This window comes from Condylura cristata, unplaced genomic scaffold, assembly GCF_000260355.1.
Source record: "Condylura cristata isolate star-nosed mole 26May11 unplaced genomic scaffold, ConCri1.0 scaffold00011, whole genome shotgun sequence".
In the NCBI taxonomy this organism is placed as follows: domain Eukaryota; kingdom Metazoa; phylum Chordata; class Mammalia; order Eulipotyphla; family Talpidae; genus Condylura; species Condylura cristata.
The window spans coordinates 9220985-9241823 of record NW_004567112.1 but is presented as its reverse complement, the minus strand read 5'-3'; the positions used below and the strand labels follow the sequence as shown (position 1 = coordinate 9241823).

General features: G+C 42.0%; 2 protein-coding genes across 2 annotated transcripts in view; both read left to right on the top strand.

Annotated features, from left to right (window-relative positions):
- The window catches only part of TDRD1 (tudor domain containing 1), a 42271-nt gene extending 25876 nt beyond the window's left edge, over positions 1–16395 (top strand). Inside the window, exons 13-26 of the mRNA XM_012723501.1 lie at positions 77–184; positions 668–838; positions 2267–2509; positions 2868–3005; positions 5835–5945; positions 6597–6767; positions 8432–8707; positions 9196–9315; positions 10344–10460; positions 11935–12102; positions 12694–12921; positions 13567–13613; positions 13694–13786; positions 15953–16395. Of these exons, the coding sequence (XP_012578955.1) occupies positions 77–184; positions 668–838; positions 2267–2509; positions 2868–3005; positions 5835–5945; positions 6597–6767; positions 8432–8707; positions 9196–9315; positions 10344–10460; positions 11935–12102; positions 12694–12921; positions 13567–13613; positions 13694–13786 (1991 nt within the window). The 3' untranslated portion in view covers positions 15953–16395. The remainder of the gene's footprint in view (positions 1–76; positions 185–667; positions 839–2266; positions 2510–2867; positions 3006–5834; positions 5946–6596; positions 6768–8431; positions 8708–9195; positions 9316–10343; positions 10461–11934; positions 12103–12693; positions 12922–13566; positions 13614–13693; positions 13787–15952) is intronic.
- Positions 16396–18726: 2331 nt separating this feature from the next.
- Positions 18727–20839, top strand: part of VWA2 (von Willebrand factor A domain containing 2) — a 35476-nt gene continuing 33363 nt past the window's right edge. The window contains exon 1 of the mRNA XM_004680991.2: positions 18727–18743. Within this exon, the coding sequence (XP_004681048.2) occupies positions 18727–18743 (17 nt within the window). The remainder of the gene's footprint in view (positions 18744–20839) is intronic.

The following is a 20839-nucleotide window of genomic DNA, read 5'->3' as shown; positions in this document are numbered from 1 at the left end:
GAGACTCACTGCACAAATGAAGATAATTGTGTAGATACTTAACTTCTTTTGTTGAAGATGTGGTCTGTATCTGCAGATAAACTCGCAGAACTTCAGACATCCCTCAGCGAGTACTGCCGTCAGGTGTCTCCACGCACCGATTTTTACCCAACCATTGGTGACATCTGTTGTGCTCAGTTCTCAGGTAAGACGGGTGTGACCAACATTCCTCCCTGATAACTAGGCAGGACCAGTTCAGACAGCAGTTGGGGCACTACCACCTTGCGGCTTGATACCACTTAGTTTTTTGGTAAGCTTGGAGCCCCAGGAAGGATGACCTGGGGGCCAGGTACGGGAGCTGATAAAGAAGATTTTTACGTTTCTGTCAGTCCTGTAGTTTGGTTGAGATCTTTCAGAGTCACGAAAGGGGACGTGTTTCCCGGCTGATGAGCTGGAGACCACCAGGAGTGTGACTGTCACCGCCTGTGGCCTGAGTAGTCTGTACAGGACACCCAGACGGCGTTTTCGGAGTTGAAGTCTGCTGAGACGCACAAGTAGTGTTTAATAAGCACCCATGGTCCACAAACCGATGTGATGTTAAAATCTACAGCTGAACATTTTAAATTTGGGGGGGAAATGTTCCACGGAAATTGGAAAGTTATTTAAGGCTGCAGCTCTCTTTTTTCAGAGGACTATCAGTGGTACCGGGCCTCCGTGTTGGCTTATGCTTCCGAAGACTCTGTGCTGGTCGGATATGTGGACTATGGAAATTTTGAAATTGTCAGTCTAACGAGACTTTGTCCCATAACCCCAAAGTTGCTGGAATTGCCAATGCAAGCTATAAAGTGTGTGTTGGCAGGTAAGAAATGTTTATAATCCCCATGTTATTAAAGTACTAAAGCCTAAAGTAGGAATATTAGAATTGAAATGTAACTACTGAGATAAAGGAATGTTTTCTTTGTGCAAAATTAATCCTTAATTATTACAGATGATTGTTTCACATATGTATTTAAATAAACTTTAATGTATCTCTGGCCTTAAGTTGAATATTCTTTTTTGCTGTTTCTAGGGCCTACATTATACTGTAGAAGTACTGTAGAAGCCCATTAACTACATGAAGTAGGAGGAAATTTGCTAGTAAAATCATTAAGAACATTATGAGCACCATGGTAATATTCCTAGAAGTTAACTGTAATATTGATCACACTAGCGCCAGGGATGTCTTTCCCTGTTGGAAAATTGGCTTCTGCAAGCTTTATTCAGATGTCCTAGCATCAGAAGCTTTATTCAGATGTCCTAGTTACCAGAAGGATATTTTAAAATTCTTTCAGTTGCATTTTACAGCCTCCCAAGGCTATTTCCTTAGGCTGGGTTGCAAAGCCAGAGTTTGGCAATCACAGAGGCAGGTGGGACGGAGGGTTCAGGCAGTTCCATGTTTCTTCCTGACCGCGATACATACTTTGGCTGTTTTCCAGAAAGGAGTCTCTGCGCTTTCCAGTAGTGGGGAGAGGGAGACAGCCCCCTCACACACCACTATACTGATTAGATATTTCTGTATTACTTCATTTTGGCCAATTTTGATGATGTCAAAAAGAAATCATTGCAGTTGATAACCAGTGAAGCTAACAACTTAAAATAAATTACTTGGCTTCTATACTTCATGAGCTATGAATAAAGGTTGGGTTGTTGATTTCTAATTGCCCTTTTCAGAAGTGCTACAAATGTTTCATGTATTTATTACAAGGTTCCAGCATTTCTTCTTGGATTGTTTTATACCTCCATGGCTCCCTAACAGTTTTAGTAAGATGAAATTTACACACCACAACATGAACTTTTTACAGGAAACAAGCTGCTCCCTGGTGGATCTTGTATAAATTTCAGTGATTTTTTTTTTTTAATTAGACTTACTTAGTTGTACAAGCATCTTCATAATCCAGTTTTAGAACTGGATTTCCTTCACCCCCCAAAGATGTCTGTGTTTACTTTATAGTCAGCTCCCCTCTCCAGCCTCCAATAATCTACTTTTCTATCTTCATAGATTCACTTTTTGGATATTTGTCACTGGTAAAACTATGATGCATTTTTACATAGAAGGCTAGGTGCTTTCTACAAACTTCTTTGTAATTTTGCCTTCGTGCCCACTTACAAAGCCCTCCTACTCAAGTGGAACTTTTTGGCTCCAGTGTTTGTCATAGATTACCTCAGCTTACCTTTGTTGAAATTTGGAGCTAAATTGTGAATACTTGGCTGTAAGAAATAGTTTACCATTTTAAAAATTCTTTGCTAGGAGTAAAGCCATCATTAGGAATTTGGACTCCAGAAGCTATTTGCCTGATGAAAAAAATTGTACAGAACAAAATGATCACAGTTAAAGTGGCTGAAAAATTGGAAAACAGCTCTGTGGTGGAGCTCATAGACAAGTCAGTGACGCCTAACATCAGTGTTACGCAAGTCCTCATAGACGCAGGCTTTGCCGTGGGGGAGCCGGGCGCAGTGACAGAGAAAGCCAGCGACGTGAAGGAGGCCGGTGGTGAGTGAGGTGCCAACAGGTGATGTCCGCAGGTGTTTTTGTGCTCGTTGATTCTTGCACTGCAGAACGAATTGATAGCTGAGTAGCTGTCATCTTTTAACTAAGTCAAGCATGCGTCTGAGTATGTCAAAGTATGGACAAGGGTGTAGAATCTGGCAAGAGTTGTGAGTTACTGGCAGCTGAAGAACAGTTACCTGAGTCTAAGCTATGAAATTCAGTGAAATGTTTAATTGTAAGATGGATGCACTTTCTTAGAAAGTCATTAAAAGTTCAGTTCTTTAGTTAATGGACCCGTCAGCAACTCCACCTTCCACCCTCACTCGACCCATTTGTTTTGCAAAATGTTTTATTTTCACAGTTCCCTTGGGTGTTGAAACAAACGTTAATCCATTGGAGTGGACGTGGGTTGAACTTGCAGTTGACCAAACAGTGGACGTTGTGGTCTGTGTGCTGTACAGTCCTGGGGAATTCTACTGCCACGTGCTCAGAGAGGACGGTAAGAGGACTTTGGCTCATTTCTTTTACGCATACATTGCTGCGGAGGAAGCAAGTTGCGTTCACTGGATATAAAGTATTCTCTTTCCTAGAAGGAACCAAGGAGGAAAGTAGGAATTTGTATGTAGACCCAGGAGAGATTTGGTGGTACTTTGCCACTTACTCATTTTAAGCTGCTCTTGTCATTGTCCACAGCCTCCCTGTACATGTAGGCCCAGTTAGATTTTATAGACTATCTCCCAGATTCATTTTTGAAAGCTCAGTTGTTTAACTTATTTAAATAAATTTATTACAAATAAATGTCCAACTAAAAATGCAGCATAACAAGGGATCCACAGAGTCAGAGCATTTGTATGACCAGTTCTTGCACTCAAAATATAAAACATTATCATTAACCCAGAGGTTTCCTTTATGTCTCCTCCCACCCCTACCCTTTCTCTCTTTCAAAACTAAAAAGGGCCTCCCTGGTGGCAGAGGGTCAGTCCCAGCACTATCACCTCTGGGGTCTGAGTTCGATTCCTGCCCCAGAGGTGACCACATGGCGCAGCAGACCTCTCCTGTCCTGCCTGCTGAGCCCCTCAGCAGTGTATTTCAATAGATCTGCCTGTTCTGCTTCCCTCTCTCTCTGGTGAATCCTCTCATCCCTACCCCACTCTTCTGGCCTACACCCCAGTTCTTGTATGCATACATAAGTAAATAAATCTTGAAAACTTTTTTAACCTCCCTTCTAAAGGCATAGATAAGGCCTTCCTGGCTTGGAGCGTTGCACCATGGAGTGAGCCCAACCTTTCTGTGCCCTCCCGCTCCCACATGAGGTCCATGGCTGCTTCTGTGTGTAGCTCTTGTCCACACTGTATGGAAACCCTGCAAGTTGTTAACTGCTTTCTGCTCTTGGACACTGGGGCTGTTTCAGTTCTGAGCTATAAAATGGTGTTATAAGAACTCTTGTACAGTTTTTTGCCTTTCCACTCATTCCCATCCACTGTACACCTAGAGTGACATCATTGGCTGTACTTGAAAGGTTATATGTATTTTCTGCTTTGCTTAGTGAAAGTCAACGTGCCTGTGACAGCTGTTGGTCTGAGAGTTGCAGTTGCTCTGCCTCCCCACACTTTCTTCTCATTGCATTTTATTTGAGCCATCCTGATGAACAACATTGCCTGTTAGCCTCTAAAACTTGTTCTTTCAGTCAGATGAGGATGTTCATTGAGATAGTAACTAAGAACCTGTTTGGCTCCCAGTGAGTGAGCTATGTTCTCTTTTCATTCAAAATCACCTGGTACTTAAGTCACTATTTCATGTGGGCTAAAATTTTAAAATTGCCTTTAAATTATTTCATGGGAGATTGCACAAAATAGGATGCAAAATTCCAAAGATAAACGGTGGAAAGTAAGCTCCCCGGTTCCTCTTCTCAGTTTCCTAAGTCTTGTTAGAAGTTGTCTATACATGTATGTTTGTATGACTGTCTATGTTCCTTTTATTTATGCATGAATGGTAACATGCCATCAGTGGTTTTTAGGCTTTGTTCTGTTGTTGTTTTTTTCTCCCACTGTATTTTAGATATCCTTTCACTTTGTTTTCGCCATTGTTTTAAGGTGTACGCTTATGCACCTTTTATTTTGGCGTAACTTTAGATGTATAGAATAGCTATAAGCTGGCACAGAGAGTTACTGTACATCCTGCACTTAACGTCCTCTGTAGTTAGCATCTATGTAGAGGCATATTCATTAGAGCAAAGAGACTCTCATTGGGACATTAGTATTAACTAAGCTCCAGAATTTATTCGGATTTCATGAGCTATTCCTTTCCGTTTCTTAATGTCCTTATTGTTTTCTGGATCCACTCAGGATACCACATTGCTGTTTGATTCCATTTTTCTCTTCCTCCTGGTTATATGCTACTCCTCTGTGTGGATTTATTCTGATTCAGTTAACTTAGAAGTGGAGAAATGAAGTGTTTCCGAGCTTGTATTACAAAGCAGTCTTCGTACCCTGTGATTTTATTCTGAGAGCACATCCTTGGGAACAATCCCTAAAATTGTGACCGTTTAGTCAAAGGATACATGCACTTGTGCTTTGGAGAGCTGGCACCCAGAGTCTGGCCAGGCTTCTCCCACCAGCAATGCATGGCAGTGCCTCTTCTCACAGTATGCCAGTGCGTGGCCATAAGCGTTTTTATGTTGGCTCTTCTGGAAGGAGAAACTTGTAATTCATTATAATTTCCATTTCTATTATCTTTTGTATGGTGTCAGGTCCTTGGTGTTACAAAGCTCTCCATGGTCTGGTTATGCTTTTCCAAGCATCTTTGGTGTCCTTTCCTGTCCTTGTTTTGTCAGACTTCTTCCACTAAGTGATTTCTGGCCATTTATTTCTGTTCTCTGCCTCAGGACCATTTCCTTCTTCTAGAATACCTTCTGTTGTACCAAAAATGTCTTCAAATTTCTGAGACCTGTAGCACATGGAGGTCCGCCCTGAATTCCCTTGGGGTGAGCTGGTCTGTCACCCCGTTGGTACACGCCTGCAGACCAGCTCACCTGCAGCATCCTTCCATCCGGGGTTGTACGTTGCCTCGCCCCACAGTTGCTGATGCACTGGCCACAGGGCTATAGCTGCCTGCTGTAGCCCATGGGATGGGTTTCCTAAGTGTCCACTACATAATGACCTACTTGCCCAATTTTTAAAAAATAAGGACAAGGGAAAGCAATTGATACCGTTAATGGCTGGTTGGGAGTGGACTTGACTCTGATCAAAACATTTTCTCACTTTAACAGAAAGGCAGTATTTTGCACTTTAAGAAACTACTAAATGCTGCATGTATATTATATTTTCAGTGTTAGAGAAACTCAACGATTTGAATAAATCACTAACAGAATTTTGCCAGCAGAAGTTGCTTGATGATTTTAAGGCAGAAGTGGGACAACCTTGTTGTGCCTTTTTTGCCGGTAAGTTGTAGCTAGTGAGATTTTGACTTTATTAGAACCTTTTGTTTTGGGACATAGCACTTATTTTTAGAGCTTATTTTCTTCCTAGTGGTTAAGCAAATACTTTACTCAATTTAGATTATATGATGAATATTAAGGTAGCATCTTTTTTCTTCTTTGTAGTAAGGAATCTCCTGATGAAACTCTTCTTACTTAAACTTTGTTAAACTTCAGTGAACGTTTTTCTTTCCAGAATTTCTCATAATACTATAATAAATTTGATAATGACTACTCACTGCACTTTCATTGTTCTGGAAAATGTTCTGCACATTCTTTGGCCATGCTGTGAATGTCTATCTTAATATATTTGATGGAACACGTAATTTCATTGCAATTGTTTCCCTTTTTTAATATTACTTTGTCAAATAAACACACTTGTGGTATTTTAAGTCTTCCAGATTATAATTATGCTCAAATGTAAGTCTTAGTCTTCATCAGATGTAAAAAATGGTGCTATAAAAAGTTGGAGATATTCTACAAATGGATTTTAAGAATTCTCATATTAAGGGTTTCTGAATGAAAAACTAAAGGTATATCACTGGAGAAGAGAGAGAGATTTGTTAACAGAATTCCAAATATTAACAGAAGGGAAATACCCTGTGCTTCATCTAGGTGATGGTAATTGGTACCGTGCTTTAGTCAAAGAAATCTTACCAAATGGAAGCGCTAAAGTACATTTTGTGGATTATGGAAATACTGAGGAAGTTACTGTGGGAGAACTCCAGATGATCTCATCAAATTTTTTAAATCTTCCATTTCAAGGAATACAATGCTGGTTAGTAGGTATGGCATAGAGTAAGATATTTTCTCAACTGTTTCTAATACTTAGAGTACTGAATATTAATGTTTTTAATTTGCATATTTTGTATAAGAAGATTCTGCTTGATACTATGAAGTTTATAGTTGTGTTTAAAGACACTGGCCAGGGGTCTGCAGTTATGTCAAGGTAGGAAAGCAGCTGCTCTTCTGTGTGGATGACGGGAGTGAAACCCAGGTGATTCTCTTGACGGCATTTGTCGGACTTCCTATGAGCCTTGAGTATTCACACCTTTAGACTTGGCAACTTTTGTTCAAATAATTGCTTATCCTAGAGAAGTAATCATTGGGGTTATTCATTTCACCTACAAGGAAATTTAATACACTAATGTTAATGATAGCAAAGCAACCTACATAAACAGCCAATAATAGAGGATTGTTAAAACTGGTGCCCCACATAATGGGTAATCTCAGAGAGGTGAGGATTAATGGGATTTTAGAATAAGGCCTGACACTCAGAAAGTTCTATGGAAATGTTTGTTGTTGTTATAGTCATTAAAATGATTGTTAAATATGTGTTAAGGGTATGAAGAATTACTCTTGGTTTTGGGGAATAAAGCGAATTATAAATGAAGTGCAGGATAGGAGTGTTTAGCCATTTCTTGCTACTTGCTAGTTGTGAGACCATAGGCAAATTATTTAAACTATTTTCATTTTTAAATTCTCAAAGTCATTAAGGTGGCAGGAAAACAATGGGGACTATAATGATGTAAGAAAAGCTTCAATTACTAAAAAATAAAAAAGATGAAAAATACAAAGCATATTAACTGTGTCTGGCATTATATACTTAATAGCTGCTGTTACTATAAAATGTGTTGGTAAGAGGAATATATGTGTATGTGTGTATTTCCATATGCACAGAAAAATTGTGGAAGGATTAGGTACCAAAGTGTAAATTAGTTGTCATGTATGAAATCATAGATGGTTTTTTCCCTTTGCATTATGTTTTCTTTCTATTTAAAGTTTTTTCAGAGTACTGTTTTCAAAAACCATATTTTATGTCAGTGCTTCTTAAAATTCGATCCCCAGACCTGCAGCTTTGATGTGAAAACTTGTTAAAAATGCATATTTTCATGTTTGTCCCGCCACATTAATGCCAGTTTCCAGACCCCACCTGAGAGTTGCCACTCAGCTGGAGCTGGGGTGGGGCCTGAGGTATGTTGTGCAAGTCAGATGCACATTCAGGTATGCAGGCCACTGGCTGATATGAGGGAATTAACCAAATTTGTCCACAGAAAAACAATTTTTGATTAAGGAAGTTACAATGACATTGTGAAATTGTCACTAGAAAACTGTCCACAAAAGTGAAAGTGTATGCTTGACATTTTCTGCCAGCATCATTGGTAATTCAGCATTATGTAAGTGACAGAACTCAAAAGACGGCTTCTAAAAGAAACAATCATCCTAGTTTTGGCTGTTAGAAAAGTGCCAAGTGAAGATAGGTTAGTGGGGAAAGTAAAGAAAGATCCAGAGCATGTAAAACCCTAGCAGTGTGTTTACAAGTCATCATCAGTAACTCTGCATGGAGGCAGGACCGAGTATCTCTGCCCTGACCCCAGTCCTGGACGCTGCTGGAGCAGAACTGCAGTTCGGACCAGGAGTGCTCTTTAATGCTGTGTCTTATTTACCAGATGTCCAGCCTGGAAATGAACACTGGTCTAAGGAAGCCATTGCAAGATTTCAGACGTGTGTTGCAGGCATCAAACTCCAGGCACGGGTGGTTGAAATCGCTAAAAATGGAGTGGGAATTGAACTCACCGATCTTTCCACTGCTTATCCCAGAATAATTAGTGATATTCTCATTGATGAACAACTGGCTTTAAAACCTAGTTCACCACAAAAAGACTTGCCAAATAACAGACCTTTTTATAAACAAGATCTTCAAATTGACACCCCAAGGCTCCAAGGTAAATTTAGAACCGTTTGATTGAAATAGATGTCACCCTTTGCTTTCATACACGGTGAAACGTCTTCTCATATGCGTGACATAGCTACCCTATAGAAATAGCTTTGTGGGAACAGAGGAGTAGATGGTAAAGCCAAACTAAATTTAAGGAAGCATGGCTTATTGGACAAGCACGTGTTCATCTGTAATAAAGTCACTCAGTGGCTAAACTTAACATCATACAGCTTCGTAGCCCCTAACGTTTGAGTAAATGTTAAATGTATGATAGAGATGGAAATGTACTACGGGAGTAGTGGAAGGGTTATGTTTTTGTATGCCAGAGAAATCCCTCAAGCTGAAAAGAGCATTTTCTGAAAATTTTAATTTTGTGAATTTGAGGTTATTGATAATCAGTTCTTGATGAATAACTGATTGAATGAATAAATACAGTACCGTAAAAGCTACTAAATTTGTTGTGTTTCATGCGAAACTTGTGTTTTGTGTTTTCAGTCCTCTCCTCAGCTGGTCAGTGGAAAACAATAGAATTTCCCATTAATAAAAAGATACAAGCGAACATATTAGAAATCATAAATCCACACTTGTTTTATGCCCTCCCAAGTGATACGCAAGGTAAGAAACCAGTATCTCAGGCACTGATGTTCGCCTTTTTAACTGTCTGGCGAAAGAGCCAGGGTGAGGTGAGTGATGGTTTCTGTTTCACTCAAAATTTTAGGGGAGAATTGATCATAATGACCCTTCAGGCAGATTTAGTTGTAAAAACTAAATGTGAATGTGGGGGTGGGGGGTGGGGGTGGGGTGCCCCGCTCCAGCTGGTCTTGACCGTCTGCAGCTTTTACAACTAAGCAGTGTCTTTAATTCTTGTTTAATTTCTGACTTAATATAGATGCTGTATATATTCAGTTGTATTTATCATGCTAACCTTTACATTCATTTAAGAGAATTAGTGCTGAAACTTTTAGCGGCAGTGAGAGACTGCTTTGCTCTTGGTGTGTAATCCTACTGTTACTACAGCTGAGAAGCTTGGACAGAAAAATATTTACACCAGACCTAACAGTAAAAGTATCATGTTAACTCTTAATTTTCCTTTCTTGTTGCATGATGATTTACAGTTAAGGCATCTCATTGATGTATTTGAGTTTTGCCTTGAGGTCTCAGAGTGTGCATTTGTGGTGTGAGTTTGGGTGGTGGCTTTTCAGAATCACTGGCCAGTGCTTTACAGCTAAGTAAATGAACCTTTGTTTCCAAGTGTGGCCATACCATTAACTGCTCTTAAGTTTAACCACCATCATTACAGGTAATTGTTTTTGATTTGTATAGTAGAAACAGGATTACTCGATCCAGACAACGTATGTATGCGATGAGAGAAGTACATTACTAACTGTAACCTTACTGAAAAATTGCAAAAGGACAGCTTAATAACTTAATAACTAGTATGGTGCTCAGCCAAGGGCCCCTTCTGCCCCTCATGGGGTTGCTTCCCTTCCAAGGTAATCAATAGTGGTACATCTGTTTTTAGAATATAAATGTATATTTCAATAACATAAAAATTTTTGAGTGGTTAGATTTGATATTTTTATGTACTTATAAAGAATAGATCAAAATTTCCTTCTCAGAAGTTTTTTTTTAATGTATTTTAGGCTATCAAGAAAAACTGTATGTATTGACAGCTGAATTGTTAGAATATTGCAATGCTCAGAAAAGCCCATCATCCTACAAACCAAGAATTGGAGATGCCTGCTGTGCCAAATATACAAGTAAGATTCTTTTACATAAAATAGTAAAAGGAAGCTATTTTGTCCATTGTTTTACGTGAGGATATATGAATAGTTGTTTTAGATATATATTTTATTTGGCTATATCAATACAGTAAGAAAGACAAGGTCATAGGTTTAATTGATGTCTAAGAACTGTTCAGCTTTTCTGTTGCATAGCGAGAAATTATATTTAGGCAACGATACAGGTGTTGATACCTACGAACCTGCTGGGCTTCTAGATAGCCAGGACCAGATAACCACACTTATATGGCAGGTCAGTAACATTTACACAGAGAGGAATTGCAAGTAATTTATAGAACTGAATATTCTATAAGGTTAACTTGTCTAAGAGACAAGTTAATCCTATGTCTTTTAACATTCTCCTATTTAATATTTCATATTAATATTCATGTTCATATTAATGAAATATTAAATGACTTTTTTTTGCTAGTACAAGTTACAGTAGAAATTTTGCTGACTATACACTTTGAGGTGAATTTCAGGGCTGGAATTACTGAATCAAAGAATATAAATATTTTGCAAGCTGTGGAAGCATGCTTCTCTCTGAGCCTCTTAGAGAACTGTGCCTCCTATGTGCCTAAAGTCTGGAGCGGACTAATCTCACCTTCCCTTTGCCAGCAGTGAATTAAACATTTCTGGCTTTTGCCCAGATAGCACTCATTTTTAAATTTAGGTTTGTAATTTTAAAATGTGTTATTTATTTTTATTTTCTGGTATGCAACTGGACCTACACTTTTGTTCTCTTTATCTCCAGTAGAAGCATGTACTATTTTTGGCTAGGTACTACTCTGTGTTCTTTGTGGAGACTGCACAGGTACTGTTGACAGCCTGCCCAGGTAGCATGCTGTAAGCACAGGTCTTTTCTTCAGCTTTGTTGTGTTGTTAGTGTTGTGTATACCTTCACTCATTTCCTCTGTTCTCTGTATATTCTCTCAATGAGAATTTACCTCCTGTCCTTTCTTTACTTTCATCATATATTAGACTCTCCCACTTGTTCTATGTAACTGTGTTCATAAACTCAAGTCTAGTCATATGTCTTGGGAAAAAAACTGCTTCCTTGACCCGATCCCCATTTTTGGCTTCATCTTTTACTTTTGAGTAGGCAGCACTGGCCACTGAGGTTTGGCCCCGGGAGGTGGACACTAGGGTGCTGCGGGCCACGGCCAGCTTCGGGTGGGCTCCTCCAAGTCAGCTTCTTTCCTGCACCTGTTTCTGGCTACTTTCACATTGTCTTTTATTCTCTATTGCTGTAGCTAAGGTCCTCTTCATCTTGTAGTTCTTTTAGTCAGATATAGAAGGGAGTAGAGATGATAGTAACTGTTTATCTGGGCTCTGAACCAGGAATCTTGGTGTAATTGCTAAGTGACCCGTAAGTTAACCTGAACAACCTTCTGAGCGGAGGAGGGAAGTGACTGTGTGTAACCCCTTCCCTGCAATTCCCTTGTATTTCCAGACGATGGCTTCTGGTACCGGGCCATTGTCCTGGGGACATCAGAGACCAACGTAAAGGTCCTCTATGCCGACTATGGAAACACTGAAATCCTGCCTCTGTCCAGAGTGCAGCCCATCTCCTCTGGCCACCTGGAACTTCCTTTCCAGATCATTAAGTGTTCGCTCGAAGGTTAGACCAGTTACTTTCTAATTTCAGAGACTGTATCATCATTTTTTCTGCCCAGCTTTCTAAATGTCTAACGAAGTTTACAAAGAAATTTTATATCTTTTATTTATTCTAACAGAACTACTTTCAAGCTACTCCATTTTTGTTTTACCATTCATTTCACTAGCCTCAGGCTCAGAGACTGGTTGCACAGCTAGTGAGTGGTGGGTGTCCAGGGTGGTTGGCTGCCCTGTCAGCCAGGGTCTTTCTGCTCCACCATGGCTCTCTGGAGATGAAAAGCATCTTATGGTAGTGTCTTGGTTTTGATCCAGACACAGAGCTGGAAAATCATCTTCATTATTGCTGTGTCTGCCCCAAGAATACATATTCATGAAGGCAGACTTTGTTCAGTGCCCTCTGGATCTGGATTAGTGCTAGACATTCATGGTTATGGTCAGTGAATATTTATTGAATAAGTTTAATTTTTTTTAATGCAACAACAGCAGTCCATCAAAGCACACCCAAACCTAGCTAACACTGGTGAGCCCTTTTCTTATTGTCCTTAGCTAATTTATCTTTTTTGATGAACTATAATACTCTGATTTTTTTCCTCAGGTCTAATGGAATTGAATGGAAGCTGTTCACAATTAATAATTGAGCTACTAAAAAATTTCATGTTGAATCAGACTGTAATGCTTTCAGTAAAAGGAATTATTAAGAATGTCCATATGGTGTCAGTTGAGAAGTGTTCTGACAATGGTACTGTCAACATAGGGGATAAGTTGGTGATGTATGGTCTGGCAAAAAATACTGCATCAGAAAAACAAAGTGTTTTAAATAAAGGTAATTTCCAAGTTTAATTAATAACAATATATGCATATAATTCACTTAGTTGACCTGCTCGCTCTTTGTCTGTGATCTCACTCCCTCCAGCTTCCTCCTCTTGCAATCCAGTGACAGGTGCTCTTCTCACTGCCACGTCACAGGGTCCCCAGTGGGAGCAGCTCCCCAGGTCCACATTTCCTTGACAGGGCTCATCAGCACTGTTGTGGAGCTCATGTTGAGAGTGTTAGAAACGTCAGGAATTCAGAGTTATTTCCAACTTACTTTTGATACTGATCAAAGTAACTTTTATTTTTGAAATTACATCCTACTGGCCATGGTAGGATGATCAGTCACTTGGCAGGCCTGCCTGCTAAAACCTGGACAATGAGGGCGTTCATGTGCTAAAATCCAGGCACAGCAAGTAGATAATAAGACCTCACTCAGGAGTTAACTTTTTAGTTGTGACCCACACTCAGGACAGTTCTGCGTTGTGTTCAGACTCCAAATTGTCTTTTATTATTTATAATGTGTGCTATCAAATTGCTTCTTACGAAACAATTCCTACTCCCTACCTTCCTCCTCCGGCAATCCCAGTTCTAGATCAGATTCCTGGGGCTTATGTTCGTTTTGTCTTTTCTGACCACTCTTTGCACTTGCTTCTAGAGAAGACACATGGCTTGGATTGCTGCTGCTCGGAGTTACGGAAGCAGGTGGGTAAAACCATGTCTAAGTGAAATTGTACTCCTGACAATCTTAACAATTCATTAATGCTGTTCTTTTTTACCTACAGGTTGAAAAGCACGAACAGATTCTCCTCTTCCTCTTAAACAATCCAACCAACCAGAATAAATTTATTGAAATGAAAAATTTGTTGAAAAGTTAAGTAAGTCAAATGTGATCGTTTACCACTATGTAACCACTAGGCTTCCCTGTCCTGGAGGGCGGGGGTGGAGGCGGGGAAGGGGAGGCCGGGGACGCACCTCCTGAGGCTGCACCTCTTTCCTAATGTTCTGAGGCCTGGTTGTACTGTTTTGTTGTTTCCCAAGGTTTCATTTGTCTTTTATTTGGAACCTTTTTTTACTAATGTTTGATTTTTCTTTAAAGATTTATTTATTTATGCACACAGAACTGGTTTACAGGCCAGAGGTGCAGGGGCAGTGAGAAGGTTCACCAGGGACAGATTGGGGAGCAGAACAGGCAGATCATGGAAGTACACGGCTGAGGGGAGCAGCGGGTGGGTCAGAAGAGGTCTGCTGTACCATGTGGGTCACCTCTGGGGCTGGGATCGAGCTCGTGCTGAAGTGGCTTTAGCAACTTAGTGCTGTGCTTTAACCTGCTGCGCCACCAGGGAGGGCCCACTAATGTTCGATTTTGCCGATATGAGTGTTCATCTTGCCGATTCGTAGAGGGACCTGTAAAAAGTAGTGTGAGGTAAAGCTCGGCCTCAAGTTTATTTATTTATTTGTATGGAGATGTGAACTAAATTCTCACTTGTGAGCACATTGCTTTAAAAACTGCTTAGAAATGTTTGTGAAGAGATTCTGAAGATCCAAGAACGGAGAATGGGTTGCACTGATGGTACATTTCCTTTCAAAACAGAACACACCCCCCTCAGGCTGTGGTGATCTAGTGGCCGAGGGTGTGTCTGTGGCCGTCATACAGCATTTTGCCTGCTTATGTTACTATCTGAGATGCTTTGTTCTAAAATGAACTTCAGAAGCTACTGTGATCAGTAGCCAGTTAGAACTTGGGAGAAAAATGAGATGTTCCTTACCACCTTGAGTTTATTAAATCCCCGCTAGGAGCACAGGAACTTTGATTGCCTTGATAAGTTTACCCTTCTTGGTTACAGTCGGTTTACATTAAGCCATTTGCAAACACGCTCTGCAGGGGTTCCGCCCTTGTGGCTGGGAGTGCTCGGCTCCCCGGGGAGCCCCGCAGGGTCCAGACAGACTCTGGAGCAATTCATACACAGTTGTCCTCGTCGTGTTTCTAAGAAAGTACATTTAACTCCTGAGCTAGATGTCCTTAATGCAAGCTCCAGTTTTGATTTTTTTTAAATAAATACTGACTTAAAATGGCGGTGACAACTGTCAGTCCTTTCTAGTGCATTAAGTTTCAGTGCTGACTTGACTTTAAAATCTTTGATGATTTCAAGTTCATAATTAAGAAACTTGCAGTGACAAGGATGTCTGGATGTCAGTTCTAATGCCAAGTTGCCCAATTTTTAATCAGTATGATTAACTTAATCTTTTCATCTGTAGGTCTGTTTTCATAGTGATACCGAGAGTGCTTACACACACAATTTCAGATGAAACCTCTGTTTTCTGTTGTTTCTAGATAGAATGAAGACATTACTTGAAAAAACTTGACTTCAAGAGTAATGATTTAACTGGCTTTTCCCTTACTGTGGGGTGAAGCGCACCTATTTGTCTATGTGAATGCAGCTAGTCAGGTATTTCAGCTTTACAACTCCCATGGGAAAGCGCCTGTCTTGCAGTGAGGATGCTGTGGCCGAGCGAGCGGGTGGCCGCCTCCTGCCGCTGCCCTGTGCACGGACCACACTGTGGTTCTAGCCCTGAGCGGTTCCGAGGGTACAGCTAAGGGTTTATGATTAGAAAAAGTTACGTGCATGGCTGCTTCAGCATGCTCCCTTCACTGTGGTGAAAGTATAGTTGAATGCTTAAGCCTTTAAATTCTTGTCCCTGAAGATAGAGAAAATGTATTCCAAACTTCAGCGTTTCATGCTCTCAGGAGAAACTTGTTTTAATTGGCTAGGATGAACAAGAAGGGTGTTGTGGTGATAAAACTGCTTAGAAACGGCAGGTACTTCAGCACAGTGTTAACATACAGTATTTTTTACATTAAAGGATAACTGTCGTTGCACAAAGCAGCTCCATTACGGTGGTGACATTTCTCACTGGCAGAGCTGACTTACATGTGTGACTGCAGCAAAGGGAATACTTGGTGTGCTTGGTGGAAATCAAGAATCACGTAGTGGTTTGAGTTTTTACATAAGGCATAGTGATGGTTGATTTTTCTCTTTCAGAAACAGTTTCTCCTGGAAATAGACACTTGTGACAGCCAAAACTGGACTCTCCGGGAGAGAAAGCACCGCACCTGTGTTTCCTGGAACCTGCTGTCTGCCTTTTCCTTCGTGACCTTTTCCATGCCTCCACTTCTGTTTGCTCATGACTCTTCTATTGGGTTGGGAAGTTTTATCTTTGTTCTCTTAAGGTTTTCCTCCCATGTAAATCTTGCGTTAAAGATTCATGCCAAATTCCTGGGAAGTAGGAAGGATGCATAGGGGGCCTTGTACTGTGTATGTAACTTTATTGCACCAAGTTACTGAAGAAGATAGGCTTCACGTTCGTCCCAGGCTAGTTGCTAGATACTTGCTTCTGTAACTTGTGTGACTTTTCTGTAGGTGTGAAATATTTCATAATAAAGTAAGCCCTGCTCTTCCTGTCATCCCCCGACTCTTCCACACAATAAATGTTCTTTGGCTGGTTGCTGTTTGGTGCCTGCTTCCTTCCTGTCTGCCCCAGAGCCCTCCCCCCAGTTTGTCGTCTCCTGAGTGGCCACTCTGGCCTGTGGAGAGGGGTCCTGCGGCTCGGCCCCAGCCCTGTTCCTGCCACTCAGGCCCTCCCACATCTCGAGTCACTTAGGTTTTTTATGTAGAGAGGTAGAGTTTACTGTTTTCTGAAGCACAAACACACTTTAAGTTAAAAATCTAAGGCTGCTGTTCTTAAGTATCAGACGATAGTGATCTGTGAGGACGTCACCAACTTGCAGAAAACTTCAGACTTTTTGAGCTTTTACCGGTAATGATGGCCAGCTAACTCTTAAGTGGATATTTTTACTCCTGGAGAAACATCAACATGCTATTGACATAAAAATTTGCATTGCTTTGCCCTGAGCTACTCTCCCTTCACAGCAGGTTTCCCTTGTGTTCTTATTGCCAGCCTTTCGCTGATTTCTTTTCCTTACATGGGCGCTGGATGTTGACTTTCTTCCTACTCTCTTCAAATCCAGCTACATTGGAAACTATGACATTGCAAAACTGACCTCTTGATTAAGGAAAATTAGGGAAGCAAGTCAGAGAACCCACAAAAAAAAAATCTCAGGACAGCGTTCATCACATTCCAGCATTTTCTGTGGTGCTGACAGTCTGGATAGAGGTTAGTTTAAATGGCATTTAGTACTCTTCAGTGATGGGGCTGTTTGCGTTTTCGCTCTCCAAAAGATGAACTTAGCACTCGTCTCCCCAGAGATAATGTTTTAAATGTTTCTGGGCAAATTTGACATTGAATGACGTGGGGATACCAGGTCTTATTTCTGAGTAGATTTAAGGGGTTTTCCTGTTTTAATTAACATTAACTCAACAAATACTGAGCACCAGCTGTATGCTGGACTCTGACAGGTGTTGTGTTAAGTCGTGCCACAGAGGACCAGTTACACCTGCCAATCCCTATCTTCAGGTTCCCTCAAGACGCCCAGCTGAGTCATAGAGAAGTATGCTAGGACAGAGCCCATGTGTCCACAGATAGCTTATTTCCTGGCAGAGGCCATGTCAGTATTGAGACAAGTCAGAACTGTGTTGCCGGGGAACATTTCTATCGTAGATTTAATAGTGAACGGGTTGACAGGGAGAAAAGGGCATATTTGATAGGGCTTTTCTTTTGCTGGGTAGCTAGAAATACTAAAAGGCTCAAAATTGTGGATGAGGGTGATTAATTGACTTTGAGCTCTTGCCATGTGATAAACATAACAGAAAGCCAATGAATTAGACTGTGCCAGTAGGGCCCTTAGCTGCCAACTTCTACCAGAGGAGTTAAGTCTTCATGAGACTGCCAGCCCAGGGCAGTAGGCCAGTAGTCCAGCCAGCAGGCTTGTCACCAGCACAGCTATCCCCTGAATTTGGCAAATAGAGCTTGTAGGAATTAGCCAGAGTGACATCTGGGATTCACCAGAGCAGGTGATTCTGTAGCCTGCCCAGCCGCTCCTCATTACTGAACCTCAAGGGTGGGTTTTTGTTTTCCAGATAAAAGGGCATGTGGAGATGCAGGTAAGAGCTGCAGGGCTGGCCGCTGGCTGACCCTGAAGTGAGGCCGTTACCCACTGCTCACCCGCAAGGGTGAAGGAGCAGAGGCTCACCCAGGGAACTTTTAAAAAGATTTATTTATACATAACAATGCTCTGGGGTACAGGCCAGAGGTGTGGGGGGGGGGTGAGGATTCACCAGACACAGAGTGGGGAGCAGGACAGGCAGATCCACTGAAATACACTGCTGAGGAAAGTAGCGGGTGAGGCGGGACAGGTCTGCTGCGCCATGTGGGTCAGTTCCCTGTCCGGGGAATCAAGCTCTTGCTGCAATGGCTGCTGATTGCTTCGGAGGGCGCACAAACACAGGACTTCCCATTGCCCTCAGCTTTGCACAAGTTCTCACTCAGGCACTGTAGTCTTTTAGCTTCCCTAGGAAGGTTCTCAAGTGCTCTCTTGTCAGGAGCATTCAGATAGCCTCTCCAAAATCATTTTCCTTTTTCACATTAAGGCCCTGGTGTGATGCCATTTTTTAAAAGCTTTGTAGTGATAAACTCACTGAGTCCTTGGCCCTCGTCCTGTGAGCCTCTGGGGAAGCAAGAGGAGCTGGGAGGCTTGTAAATCAGGCAGCACCCTGCTCTTCCTCCTCCTCTGAGCCCAGGTTCCTCTCAGGATGCATTCAGCAAATATGAACGTTCAACACACGTGGGTGCCTGCGAACAGATGACAAGTATGCAGAAGTCGTGTGCCTTGGCAGTTCGGAGTAGAACGCTTCCACAGATGGGGACGTCAGCTGGGTGAGCCACACTGTCCAACCTTTGCCTTTCTGGACATTTCTGTGATGACTTGACTGAGCCAGAAGTCACTTCTGTGAATGCAGTAAAATGTGCATGATTCTTTTAAGGAGTTGGGATGCATCTTTTAACACTTAGAAGGGCTTGTGCCCACCTCAAACCTAAGGGGCTTTAGCCTGAGAGGACAGTCTTCCTCTGCACAGCGCCATTCATGAGTCAGCCCAGTTTTAAAAGGTCACTTTGCAGAGTTTCTAGGCACTGGGTTATGTAAAGATGAATAAGGGGAGACCTAGGAGCAAGAGCTCATAAATCCTTTAGGATGTCGGTTCTTGGTGATTTGGCTTTTGAAATTTCCACAAGTTTTCACAAAGGAGGGGTTGTCATGGATGGCAAATGCAGCTGCCTGGCATTTCTGTATAAAAAGCCTCCCCCCTTGCCACTCTCCAGAGCCCAAGCCCCCTGCCTTTCCCTGCTCCCCACCTTTACGTCTAAAAGACCTGGTAGGGATCTGGAAGGGACTCGTACATGGACAGCAATGCCTTTGAAGGAATTGCTATCTGCCGGGTTTACAGCTTTAGACTTAACCATGGGATATATATGCGGGATAGATTAAACTCTGAGACACCTAGAGTGAAATTTGGCTCTCTCAGGTGAACCCAGTTAGGCAAAGATGTGCTGGTTTATGTTAACTACATATAACAGGGAGAAGCCATCAGCTGTGAGATGTCCGCCTTTACCAGGACTTGGGGTCGGCCCTTCCCCCACCCCTGCTCTATGTAGAGGCGCCCAGACCACGGGTGATTACCGAGCAATATTTAGCTAGTCCAAACTGGGATTTGCTATAAATTTAAATACAACAACTTTGAAGCCAGTGTAATCTCTATTGATTACATTTTTGGACTTCAGGATTTACTAGGTAATACTAAAACTAAGTTCACCGGTTTCCTTTTACCTATTTCATGTGGCTACTAGAACATCTGCAGTCACCACTTAACTGGGGCCATGCCAATCTAAAAGCACAGACCACTTAGCCCTGGAGCCTCTAGGCCTGTAGACAGCTCCCTGCACAGGTGAAGCGCTCAGGCCTAACTGAGGCTGCTCCCCTGGGTGGTTTCCCACTTGGTTGCCAGGGTTACTGGGCAGAAGGGGTCAAGTGAAAGCAGTTGAACTTCCCTCATAGGGTTCAGACATGTGCGTGGCCACATGCCATTTCCACTGCAAGTTGTCAGATTGACATTTGCAAGAGAAATGAGGTGGTAGGGAGGTCATGGAAAGGAAGAGAACATTCTCCCAGAGGGCAATTTGATGGCACCCATCAAAACCTTAAACTGCATTTACTTTATATTCTAGAGATTCACTGTCTTGCAGCTTATCCCAAGGACGTAATTGGGCAGAAGCACAAGCACCATATCATGGATCAAAATAAAGTTAATATTCAACAACAGCAGACAGGTTAAATGCATTCAGACGTGAAGTGGTGGCCCCCAAACTCAAAGGTGCTCAAAAATGGGAGAGAAAACTGGCTATGATAGTGCATCTGGGATGAGGTTAACAGGATTTGCTCTTAAAAAGAGTCACACCAGAAAAGCTACACCACGATGTTACTGATGAGTCGGGTGTGCTGGGAGTAGAACGAGTTGGCTTTTCAACTTTCTAGAATTTTGTGTGTGTGTGTGATGAGTCCAACTATACAGCCCCACATCTTTGATGAAGTGTGAAACCAGGTTTTGCAACAAAAGCGGGCGTTTATTGAGTGCCTGCTGTGCAAGGGGCAGTCCGCAGGCTACGTGCTGCTTTTTTACTTTGTGGCAGTTGAGTTCTCAAAGGACCAGGCTCTTTGTAGTCTTAAATGAGGATGTTAGCCCAGAGCCCGTTACTAACGGCCCGCTGCAACAACGGGCCACACGGTAAACAAAAAGGCAATTGCCATGGCAAACAGAAGCGACGCCAAAGTCAACAGTTCCCAGCATTCAGAGCAGTAAGTCCTGCGGCGCCGACCGCAGGTGGTGATGCTCCCTGCTGCGCCACTGGGCTGGGAGGCCGCGGTTCAGCACCTCGGCTTGCGCGCCCGCGGGCCGCCTGGAGAAGGCGGGGGGGGG